The sequence below is a fragment of the Neltuma alba genome, unplaced genomic scaffold (assembly GCF_004799145.2).
Source record: "Neltuma alba isolate B1F8T4 unplaced genomic scaffold, ASM479914v2 tig00012201_pilon, whole genome shotgun sequence".
In the NCBI taxonomy this organism is placed as follows: Eukaryota; Viridiplantae; Streptophyta; class Magnoliopsida; order Fabales; family Fabaceae; genus Neltuma; species Neltuma alba.
Window position 1 is genome coordinate 159,737 of NW_021636740.1, and position 12,776 is coordinate 172,512.

Sequence of the window (12,776 nt, forward strand, 5' to 3'; positions counted from 1 at the left end):
ACTCACTTCACGAACATGACTTATTCCTAATGTCTTCATATTTTTTATTACTATGTTCATTACATTACCACTCCCATGTAACTCTCCTGTTCCTATAAGCTTGCTATGGTTATCTTTTGTATCAGTGAATTGTGGCCGGTTGGCTTTACAATTAGGACATCCTATGGTACAAAGGATCCTATTTTCATTCTGTCCACATCTTCTGCCCATTATCTGCAATGTATTTGAATTGTCTCCTATACAATGATTTTACCACTGTTTAGCAGTGTTTCTTATTCAATTTCTCGGTTCCTTTGCAATTCTTCTTTCAATTTAATCCTGTTCATTTTACTTCATCAGTATTCTTGTATGTCCATTCTTGTCACTCTGTTTTTAACAACATTTTCTTCTTTATTATTAATTATATAGAAGTTGGCAATTTTTTCTAATGTCACTGATGTTCATAGCTTATTTAATAGCTGACTCTATTGACTTGACATAATGATTACTTGTGCTGTCCAGAGCTTCTGCCCATCATCTGTATTTGAATTTAGTCATGTATAATGATTTTACAAGTGTTTATTTAAGTCCAGTTACTATATTTATTCTTGTGTTATATGGGCATTCAAGATATGATGATGAGGATGGAGTAAGTGACATATACAGAGGAAGGACTACGCTTGCTACAAGCTTCTATGCCTTTTTTTTTGCTTGACAGAAGTAGATATGCATATCTTCTACTTGATGTCAGTTTTAAACTGATATGTGGTAGATCTGAAACACTACAGTGCGCCGTTTTGAACCATGTAACTCTCCTGTTTCTATAGGCAAGAAGATATGCATATCTACTTCTGTGCGCCGTCTTGCTAGAAATGTGTAGATATGCATATCTTCTACTTGATGTCAGTTTCGATCTTGCATACTCCTAATGTGTTCATATTTTTTATTATTATGTTCATTACATTACTATTCCCATGTAACTCTCCTGTTTCTATAGGCTTGCTATGGTTATCTTCTGTATCAATGAATTGTGGCCGGTTGGCTTTGCAATTAGCAAAGAAACCTATGCTACAAAGGATGTCGATTCTTCTCACTCTGCTTTAAAGAACATTTTTTTCTTTATTATTATTATTAATTATATAGAAGTTGTCAATTTTTTCTATTTTGGTTGAAAATGTTCATAGCTTAGTTAATACTTAACTTTATCGACTTGACATAATGATTACTTATCCTGTCCAGATCTTCTGCCCATCATTTGTAGTTGAATTTAGTCATGTAGAATGATTTTACAAGTGTTTAGGTTAGTCCAGTTATTGTACAAGTTCCATATCTCTCTTACAAATAGTTTGCCTTACTTATGTATCTGTGTTTCACTATGCCTGTACCGTTGATATGCTCTCTGTTTAACCAAATGTTGGTACTTTCCTATCAGCTGTGTTTTACATTATGGCTTACCTTTTTAAGTCGAGTTATTATACATCTATTCCTTATTTCATTTTTTCATTCCTTTTATGATTCATAGCAAACTGTGGCTGCATTATATATTCCAATTTGCTTATTCCAATTTCATGAAGTGGATATCTTCCTAACGCCTTGCACTGGAACTGGTTATTATTCTTGTCATTCTGCTTTAAACAACATTTCTTACTTTATCATTAATTAATTATGCACAAGTCGGCCTTTTTTTCTATCTTGAATGATGTTCATAGCTTACCCAGTAGCTGACTCTATCGACTTCACAACATTACTACAGTCTCTGTCCATACTTATGTTCTAACAAGGTATTCAGTACAAAATCTTCATTGAAATAGAATCTATTCCTATTGAATGAATTGACAAAAGTTTATGAAAACGCAAATGGTGTACAGGTTCCACCCATAGGCTATCAGATTTTATCAATATCAGATCATTTATACTTTATCTGCAAGATACAGCTACTGCCTTAATATATAGGTATGGCGTATGAAATCAAGTTGCAGGTCGTGATGGGTATGGAGAAGATATCTTTGCTGGCAATTGTCAACATTGTATGTGCTTTGTGTCATTCGTTTCACTCATACCTTCATTTATTGTGCACTGAAACCTAACTCTGTGCTTTGAAAACAAACTTGTGAGCTACCTTAGAATATGTATATCTCCGTGTTTCCAAATCTGGACAGGATAGGTAGCTTAGAATAGTAGAGAAGTCATTTGAACACTATCCAGTAATATCTTCCGCCCTCATCATAGATGTTTCCCGCCACAGAATTTCATCTTTATCATTCATATTTCATTATAGATGTTTCCCGCCACAGAATTTCATGTTTATCATTTGAAGTCTAACTTGTCTCTTGAATGTTAAGTCCAGTAACATATTTCATTAGGAATAAGTCATGTCATCCTTCAGTATAAAAACTGATTAGTTCCTTCATATTTTTCCACCGTTCAAGTATCTGTCTCTGATCACAAAGTTTGTAGCCTAAGGCTTCTATTCTCTACATTGTTGCTTACTCTGAAATTCACTATGTCACGTATATCATTGCTGAAAGATTTGAATGATACAACCGATAGGTGGCACATAGTGGCAAGAGTTTTCAGAAAATGGAATGTCTTTCATAAGGCAGCCCCTTCAGATATTTTTTGTGTGTCAATGGTTCTATTGGATGAAGAGGTATCTTTTTTCTTAGTCCCAATCTGAGTTATGTTCATTTCTTTTATGCAATAATGATTAATCGAACTACTATGTTTATGTGCAGGGGGATAAAATACAAGCAAGTGTTTTGAACAAGAGCTTGCATGACAAGTTTCGGCATGGTATTATTGAAGGACAGACTTACTTCTTTGCCAATTTTGAAGTCTCTCCAAATGTTAACCAATATAGAGCAACCACTCATCCTTTCAAGATTACCTTAACTCCAAGAACCCGTGTTGCTGGGAAACTTGCCAGTCTGCCAAGTTATTCTTATTCATTCTTCCCACTTGCTGATATCGTGAAGCTTGATCAGAGCCATGTTATTGATTACTTGATAGGTAAGTCACGTGCTTTGAAATATTTTATATGCTTTACTATTACATGAAGTGTTATTATTCTTCTTCTATTTCATTATATTGCCTTGAATTGTAGATGTTCTGGCATTTGTGAAGTCAATGGGCACACTTCAAGAATATCGTCGCGACAATGAAACCAAGAACAAATTGCGGATGGTCTTAACTGATATAGAGTATATAGGCCCCTACAATGTTTACTGTTTTTGCTTTGCTTTATTTTTGTTAATCTCAGTATAGTAACAGATTTTGATCTTTTATTTGAAACTTGCAGGGGAAGTGATGTCGAATGTACATTATTTGATGAAGCTGCCAATGATGCATTTATGTCTCACTTACAAAATACACAAACACCAGCTGTGTTGTTATTGAATATGGCCAGGATTGGATTTTCAGATGATGGTAACATGCCCATTAAAATTTTCTGGGTTCGATGTTCCATGTCACTTACTATTTTTTCTGATACACTGTTAATATGTAGGAAAACCACAAGTTTGCAACTCTTTTAATGCTACAAGGGTGTTTTTCAATCCACCTATTAAGGAAGTACAACAACTTATTGATAGGTTTGTGGATATAAGGAAAAAAATGAAATTATATAAATTTAATTTAATTCTGTATTGCTTTCGTTTCTTTAGTTAATTAATTATATTCATTTTAATGTAGTGGAAAAGATAATGGCTCACCAGCTCTCTCATTTCTCAGTCAAACCGCGCCTTCTCAATTGAGCCAGCAGTCATGTTCTGGAATGGCACGAAATCAAAACAAGATCACTATCTCACAGATAAAAGATCAACCAATGGTTAGTGTTGTTTATTGTATGTATAAAAATAACTACAAATGCTAAGTTCATTTACCTTAACTCTGTGTGATGGCAGGGAGAAAATTTTGTTATTAACTGTATCATTCAGAAGTTAGAGACAAGATATGATTGGGTTTATGATGGTTGTTCAAAATGTGGCACAAAGCCCCGATTAGAGAATGAAACTTCCATATGTCCATCATGTCGCAAGACGCCAGATTCAATAGAACCAAAGTATTATTACTAATCACCTTATTATATGCTGTATATGATTTTAGAATTGTTAGTATACTAATTATTAAGTTGTGCTTTAGGATGAAAGTCCACTACACTGTCAAGGATCACACAGGAAGTACTTCTGTCATTTTCTGGGATAAACTTGCTGTTGATTTGATTAAAAATACAGCCACTGAATTGATGCAGATGCTAGAGAAGGTATAAAAATTATTCCAAATTCTCACAAGTCGTATTTGTAAATGAATAAGTCTGTATTAGATTAATATTACTTCATGTGTAACATTTGCCTACATAGGATCCTGAGGAAGTTGATTTCCCAAAGAACTTGGACAATCCTGTTGGGAAGAATTTGTTGCTCATTATGAAACTCAATGAGTATAACAAACGCCACCCAGGTTCTAGCATTAGTGTTTTGCAATATCAATTATGTGAAGATTTGATGGATCAGTTCACTCAAGCATCAACTGAGGTTTTTATTCTTTAAAAGATTCTTCCTAATTTACTGTTTTTTACTTATTAAATTAAATAAACAGATTTGGACTCATGATAGTTGTGGTCTATATTTGATTTAGGGTTCTCAGGTTGACAATGGAGAAGGTGAGGAACATGTCAAAGCTGATGAAACAGTTCCTCCAACTGCACAGACAGAGTTTGTTTCGGACTGTAATGCTAAAGATGATATGAAACTATCAGATCTGGTCAACCATGCTCCACATCCTCCTGTTAAAGCAAAAAGAAGAGGCAATGTGAAGAACAACGCAGTGAACCATATGGATGAAGCATCTCCAGCTCCTCAAGAGAGACGTCTGAAAGCTATCAAGATAGAGAAATAATTTAGTAAAAATGAGTCTGTTGTCAATGGTGGTTATGTACTGTTGTCGTGTCATTTATGCTTTGTAGCTGTTTAACTTGTGTGTCGCTGTTTTCTGTGTTTCCAGATTCCATTTAGTGTTTGTTATGTTTAGGATGGAGCTTCGTTTTAAGCGTGTGTGCGCGCTTTGTATGCCTGTGAGTCTTTGTCAATGTAATGTCTCTTTTTAATGAAAGTAGTTTGTGTTTGTCTTAGAATTTAATCCAGTTTCTGCCTTTATTAAACCATCAAACTCATAAATTTAGTTTGAAATAAGATACTATGATTTATAAAGAAATATTCAGTCTGATAAAGAAATAATACACCAAGGTCTTCTAATTCATGTGAATTAGAATTAATCATTTTTTTTTAGAACAAAGAAGCAAGCCCGTGTTCAAATTTTAACAATTCAAGAATGATTATAAGTAACATATGAACTCTCCTGTGATTGTCATGTTCAATGAAATTCATTTTGTCCATGAAAGAATGTAAACAAAAGTTGCATTTGTTGTAATGTCCCTTTGGTTTTCGTTTGGATAACTATAAACATTATTTCCTCTTGCTTAGATTTCCGATTGGTAAATATGTATTGGGTATATGAGTGTTATATGTAATAACATACTTAATACATGTTGTCACCAACACTATTGACCAATATACTTTAACAGTAACACATATATATATTCGAAAATGGGAAAACTGTTACCACGGATAGGTAGTAAGGCAACCAATCAAAATGAAGGACTTGGATAGCTAAGAAATGACAAGGCAACCAATCAAAATGAAGGACTTGGATAGCCAAAAAGTGACCGAATGGTTATAAATGGACTACTAAAAATTACGAGCTATATATATAATACTCCATCCTCATTGCACAACAAGTTCATTGGCCACCATGTCTTCCAGTGATGAATTCCTGCTCCATTCTCAAGTCAATTCTACAGAAATGCAGACCAAGAAAAACATGCCAACGTCAGGTTTATTATTTCTTCTTTTGAAACATATTCTAATAGAATATTTATGTTACATTCATTTTTTTTTGCTTTTATAATGTTCTGTTATCTTGTACTTTACAATAACTAATAGTAATGTAATAGTTATTTTGTGTTCAAAGTCACCAATTTGTTTAACTTCATTGTTGATAGGAAATAATGGACAACATCAAAACACTTACATGGCAATTGTAACAAATCAGAGTGTAGTTCACTGTTCTGAAAATATTAATACTCAACCATATCCAGTTTTGTCCGATATTCGTCATAGCCGAAGAAGGAAAGCTACTGCACTCGAAGATATAACAAATGTAGCTTGCAATCTACAGGGGAGATTTGATAGCAATTTGTTAACAGGTTTGTGCGTCACTTTAATAACTAATACCGATTAAACCATTTCATTTATATGTTTGTCTGGGACAGGTTTAGAGAACTCTCAATGTTCTACGCATAAAACACCATTTTCTCAAGTTCAACCTCGGACGCGAAAAAGTGCTAGAAGCAGAGGACTGGAAAATATAGTTCCATGTATAACAGCTGACAAAAATATTCAACAGAAAGGTTTGTCAATGTAATTAATTTACATGAATCTAAGTTTAGTAATACATGCTACATAATTTATGGGTCTAATATATTTATTGTCGTATAAAAAAATCATAACATTTTGTTCGAAGCCATAGAGATCGTTGAGCTGGGAAGTTCGTCACTTTGTACAAATACAAGTGCACCTGTGAAAAATTGGCAACAAAAACAGACAAATGCAACAAATACATGGGCTAAAAGTAAGTATTTTGAATACTTTATAATTTGACTACAAGAGGCATAAAAAATATATTAGTTCATCTTTATTTAAGGTTAATAAAATAATGCATAATAATTAATTTTTTTGAATGACATTAGTATTACTGCATGTAAGTTACCTAATTGAGCGAATGATAATATCTTGCTCCTTAATTGTTAGGATCATGATATATGTTTCTATATTAGACCTTATTTTAATGCATGTGCAATGCATATATCAGACTTCGCAGAGCAAGAAATGTTTTACAAGGATATTGAGATCATGATTGGTGCTAATGATAATGATGATATTGAAGATAATATTAGGCACGATGAAAACATGGCAGGTTATTATTTTTAAGTTTTCCATTAGATGTTTATAATTTTATATATACATTTATATATGTCCATATGATAGTTTGGTTATAACATGTGTTCAATTTCAACAGATATAGAAATATGCAACACACTTACTCATTTACAGTATGCTTACCATACATCAACAGCTAGCTTGGATCACCAAATTTATAACGAAGGTATCATATTATGTCTAAATTTAAATATACTGTAATATTATTGTCTCCTTATAATAATCTGATTAACTTTAAATTGTTCTTTAGGATACATTGATGAGGGAGATCCTATACATAAATGCAAATTTTGTGGTGCTCTCATGTGGTTTAATGAAAGAGTCAAGAAAGATAATAAAAAAAGGTCCATAAATATCTTCTCAATGTGCTGTATGCAAGGAAAAATTGTGTTACCACCTTTGAAGACTCCACCTCCTATATTCCAGCGGTTATTTCTGCAAAAGGATAATGCACAGACGAAGAATTTTCTGTCAAATATAAGACAGTACAATAACATGTTTTCTTTCACATCAATGGGAGGAAAGATTGATCATTCTAAAAATTTTGGTGGAGGTCCTTACTCATTCATATTGTCTGGACAAAACTATCATAATATTGGTAGCTTATTGCCAGTTCAAGGTTCAGAACCAGTGTATTCACAACTATACATATTTGATACTGACAATGAGGTTTCCAATAGAATTGCTGTTGTCAGGTACTAGCTACTTTTAATATCTTTACTGTGTATTATACCTATTTATTTCATCAATGAATTGAAAATTGATATTTATTTTTCCTGTAGTAAACACCAGAAGGAATCAACAATTGATCCAGGAATTGTTGTGCAAATCAAGATGGTTTTAGATGAAATTAATCCTTTTGTACAACAATATCGATTTGCTTCTCAGTTTCTGAGCATTCAAAATCATCAACATTTGAAGTTATGCTTGCTAAGTTCCAGGGCACATGATGGGCGAACCTATAATCTTCCATCTGCTTCTGAAGTTGCAGCATTAATTGTTGGTGATATAGATATGACGTTTAATGTCAGAGATATCATTGTTGAAGAGCAATCAGGGAGACCTCAACGAATTAATGAACTCCATCCAGCATATTTACCTCTACAATATCCTCTGTTATTTCCATATGGTGAAGATGGTTATAGAGATGATATTGAACACAGACAAGAAACTCTTGCAATTACAAAGTCAAGAAAGAGGTTAAGCATACGTGAATTTTTCACATACAGGCTTATGAGAAGAGAGAATGAGGTGTCAATCCTATTACATGCATCAAGATTACTTCAACAATTCATTGTCGATGGCTACACAATGATTGAATCACAACGATTGCTTTGGGTTAGAACTCATCAAAAAGAACTCCGAGCTGATTTATATCAAGGATTATCTGATGCTGTTTTAAGTGGTGAGAGAAATGCTTCACACACGGGAAAACGTATCATTTTACCATCAACCTTTACTGGTGGTGCAAGATATATGCTACAAAATTATCAAGATGCTATGGCATTATGCAGATGGGCAGGCTATCCAGATTTATTTATCACATTTACTTGCAATCCAGCATGGCCTGAAATCACTAGACTTTGCCAACAAGATAATGTAAGTCCATGTGATCGACCAGAAATATTGTCCAGAGTTTTCAAAATGAAATTACGATCTTTCATGAAAACATTAAGGGAGAAGAAGATATTTGGGACAATTCGTGCAGGTTAGTCCAAAATTATTTTTTTATATTTCTTAATGTTTAAATCATTAATTTTTTAAATTATTATTACTGTCTATACTTTATAAGTGATATTCATTATTAATACATCTTATCTTTTTTTATTTTCTACAGAAGTTTACACTATTGAATTCCAAAAACGAGGCCTTCCACATGCACATATCCTGTTATTTCTTGATGAAAATGACAAAATCAAGGATCCAAAAGCCATTGACCGGATTATTTCGGCTGAGATTCCAGATAAGCATTCTTCTTCTATTCTGTATGACTTAGTTCAGAAGTATATGATCCATGGTCCATGTGGAATAGTTAACCCAAAATCTCCTTGCATGAAAGACAACAAATGTAGCAAATACTTTCCAAAAAAGTTCAATGATGTTACCACAGTTGATGATGATGGTTATCCCACATACAGAAGAAGAAATGATGGAAAAACAATTGAAGTTAAAGGTGTTTGCTTAGATAATCGTTATGTTGTTCCATATAATCCTACCCTTCTGTGCATGTTTCAAGGACATATAAATGTCGAGAAGTGCAATCAATCTACTTCAATTAAATACTTATTTAAATATATTAGCAAAGGCAATGATAGAGTTGTCGCTACTATATTTGATAAGGATAACAACAAGGATGAAATTGTTGATGAAATAAGGCAATATTATAGTTGTAGATACATATCTGCATGTGAAGCATCATGGCGTATGTTTGGATTTGATATCCATTATCGGTTTCCTCCGGTTGAAAGATTGAGTTTCCACTTGCCAAATCAACAATATGTAATTTATTCTAATACTGATGATGTTGCGGACTTATTACAAAGACCACGAGTTAGTGAGTCACAGTTTTTGGCTTGGATGAAAATGAACAATGATGATGATTTAGCGGCAAATCTTACATATGCTGAATTTCCTAATTATTATGTTTATCAAAAAGATAAACGCCAATGGAAACGAAGAGAGAAGGGGTTTGCTGTTGGTAGAATTACACATGTATCGCCATCATCTGGAGAATTATATTATCTCCGAATTTTGTTAAATAAAGTGAAGGGTCCAACCTCATTTGATGATATCAAAACTGTTGATGGAGTGATTCATGATACTTTTAAAGCTGCATGTTTTGCACGTGGACTCTTAGAAGATGACAATGAATATATTGCTGCAATAAAAGAAGCATCAGTATGGGCTTCAGGATCTCAACTGCGAAGGCTTTTCGTAAGCATGTTATTGTGTTGCTCACTGCAACATCCTGACACTGTATGGAAAGAGACATCAAATATACTCTCAGAAGATCTACTTCACATACCTCGCAATGATCCTGTCCTCTCAGGTATGTGAGCTACAATTCTCATGTCCTAAAACATGTGTGTGTATATATATATCATATTGATATTTATACCAATTTTTTTCCATATTTTGTAGATATTCATATCTCATTGTTTGATAAAGAGAATATGGCCTTGAAAGAGATTAATAATCTTCTCAGAGCAAATGGGAAGACTCTTCATGAATTTCCATCTCTTCCATTGCCATTGAATACTCCAGTCATTGATATAGCGAACCATCTGATAATGCAAGAGTTAAATTATGATAGAGAGTCTTTGAAATTAAAGACTACCACGCTCATGCAGAAGTTGAATGACGAGCAGCGAATCATATATGATAATATATTATCTGCAACAAATCTACCTCAGGGTGGATTTTTCTTTGTTTATGGATATGGCGGTACTGGGAAGACCTTTCTTTGGAATGTATTAATTACAACATTACGGGCAAAGGGTGAGATAGTTCTTCCAGTTGCATCAAGTGGAATAGCAGCAACATTATTACCATCTGGAAGAACGGCACATTCAAGGTTTGCAATTCCTATTCAAATCACTGAATCTTCTGTATGTGGGATAAAACAAAATTCACCACTAGCTAATCTGATTAAGTCCACGAAGTTAATTATATGGGATGAAGCACCTATGGTTCAAAGATATTGCATTGAAGCATTTGATAGAACATTAAAGGATATCATGCACTCTAACTTACCATTTGGTGGGAAATGCATTGTTATGGGTGGTGACTTTCGTCAGATACTTCCAGTGATACCAAAAGGTACAAGAGCTACAATTGTTAATGCTTCCATTAATTCTTCATATTTATGGAATCATTGCAGAATTTTCAAGTTAACGAAGAACATGCGATTAAGGAAAACTAATAGTTCCAATGATAGAGAAAGGTTAGAATGGTTTTCGAATTGGTTGCTAAATATTGGTGATGGAAAAATAGGGCAATCAAAAGATGGTGTTGCAGATATTGAAATCCCTAAACAGTTGTTACTCACAAACTATGACAATGCTCTTCATGCAATTGTACACAGCACTTACCCAGATCTTCTTCATAATTTAGCGTCTAATGACTATTTCAATGACAGAGCAATCTTGGCTCCAACAATTGAGATGGTCAATCAAATAAATTATTACATGTGTTCTTTGTTACCAGGAGATTCATTTCAATTTCTCAGTTGTGATACTGTCTGTAAAGCAGATCAAGAAATAGATACAGTTGACGATTTGTACAACACAGAATTCTTGAATACTATCTCTTGCTCTGGAATGCCACCGCACAAGTTAGAACTCAAAGTGGGAGCACCGATCATGCTATTACGAAATATAGACCAAGCTTCTGGTTTGTGCAATGGTACACGCCTTAAAATTTGTCACTTGGGAAAAAATGTGATTGAAGCTGTCACGTTGAATGGATCGAGCCCCTATCAGAAGGTTTTAATTCATCGGATGGATATGAATCCTTCAGAAAGTCGTTGGCCGTTTAAAATGCAAAGGCGACAATTCCCAATAACATTATCTTTTGCAATGACAATTAATAAAAGTCAGGGTCAATCATTAACTCATGTTGGTCTATATTTACCGAAGCCGGTTTTCACACATGGTCAGTTGTACGTTGCATTATCCAGAGTAAGAAGTATGGACGGTCTGAAGGTTGTTGTTGACGATCAAGATGGTTGCTTCAAGTCAATCACAACAAATGTTGTGTACAAGGAAATATTTAGAAATATAGATGGTAATTGTATTTAGTGTATTTATCTATAGTAGGCATTTTATCCTATGTTACATTATATATTGTAATGACACATATTGATCATGAGTCCATATTTCCCGTGCAACGCACGGGGGGAGAAAAATCTAGTTGAAGGAGAACAGATGCTAGTTTGTGGCGCGCAAGCATCGCATAGTCTTCGATCACTTAATGTGATGTTTTTTTTCTACCCCCCGGGGAAACTTCAGTCAGCGGAACAACTTTGAGCATAACTTTCATTTTCCGAGACCAAGTTCAAAGAAGAAATCTTGAAGAAACTTGGACGTGAAAAAGCTTGTTTCTCCCTCGAACAACACAATATGCGCATCGCAGGATATGTGATCCGCTGCTTGGAACAAGTTCATTACCCGAGGTAGTGCTTCGAAGGTGATTAAAAAAATCCCCTTCTTTCATGCATGGTTACATTAATATTCATTGATATCGATGCAAGTAATGATGTTAACTTGTACTATTTATACTAATATTAGGGTTTGTTGGATGAATCAGAATTAAATTCCAAACGCAGCGGAGATGAGAAAGCTGATCGAGGCGAATGGAGCTCAACGATCCCGCGCCATATGGCTGAGACGCACCAGCAACGCAAACTCGTATGAGGGCAGCCATGGAAGCTGCTCTCACCACTCACTCGCGTCGCTGAACAGCTCTTCCACCGTATAAATCAACAGATCCTGCACATTCGATTCGAGATTTAAAGCGTAAAAAGAGATTGTTTGTTACAGACTCGATTTACAAATGTGTCCATGGAGAAGATAGGGGTATATATGCGCGCGCGGGGGATTACTGATTGGTTTCCTCTTCATCAGTTTATTTAACTTACAAATCGAGCCCGCTTACCCAAGAATATTAGTTTGATTGATTTGGTTTTATTAAGCATTTTTGTCGAGTGCTCGTTCTGGTTTTTCATCTTTGTGCCCCACCCTT

The 12,776-nt window shown here is 34.3% G+C and overlaps 2 protein-coding genes across 2 annotated transcripts; both read left to right on the plus strand.

Annotated features, from left to right (window-relative positions):
* The first annotated feature begins 2,482 nt into the window (after positions 1-2,482).
* On the plus strand, positions 2,483-4,875 carry LOC114724812 (uncharacterized). The gene is made up of 10 exons (XM_028911267.1): positions 2,483-2,629; positions 2,715-2,988; positions 3,083-3,179; positions 3,278-3,405; positions 3,485-3,569; positions 3,670-3,805; positions 3,882-4,039; positions 4,120-4,240; positions 4,338-4,511; positions 4,615-4,875. The coding sequence occupies exons 1-10, from the start codon at positions 2,483-2,485 to the stop codon at positions 4,873-4,875; spliced, it is 1,581 nt and encodes a 526-aa protein (XP_028767100.1).
* A 1,191-nt stretch (positions 4,876-6,066) lies between these two features.
* LOC114724813 (uncharacterized) lies at positions 6,067-11,833 on the plus strand. The gene is made up of 7 exons (XM_028911268.1): positions 6,067-6,241; positions 6,907-7,011; positions 7,114-7,200; positions 7,285-7,729; positions 7,817-8,742; positions 8,872-10,083; positions 10,176-11,833. Exons 1-7 carry the CDS (start codon positions 6,067-6,069, stop codon positions 11,831-11,833), a joined length of 4,608 nt encoding a protein of 1,535 aa, XP_028767101.1.
* The last annotated feature ends 943 nt before the right edge of the window (positions 11,834-12,776 follow it).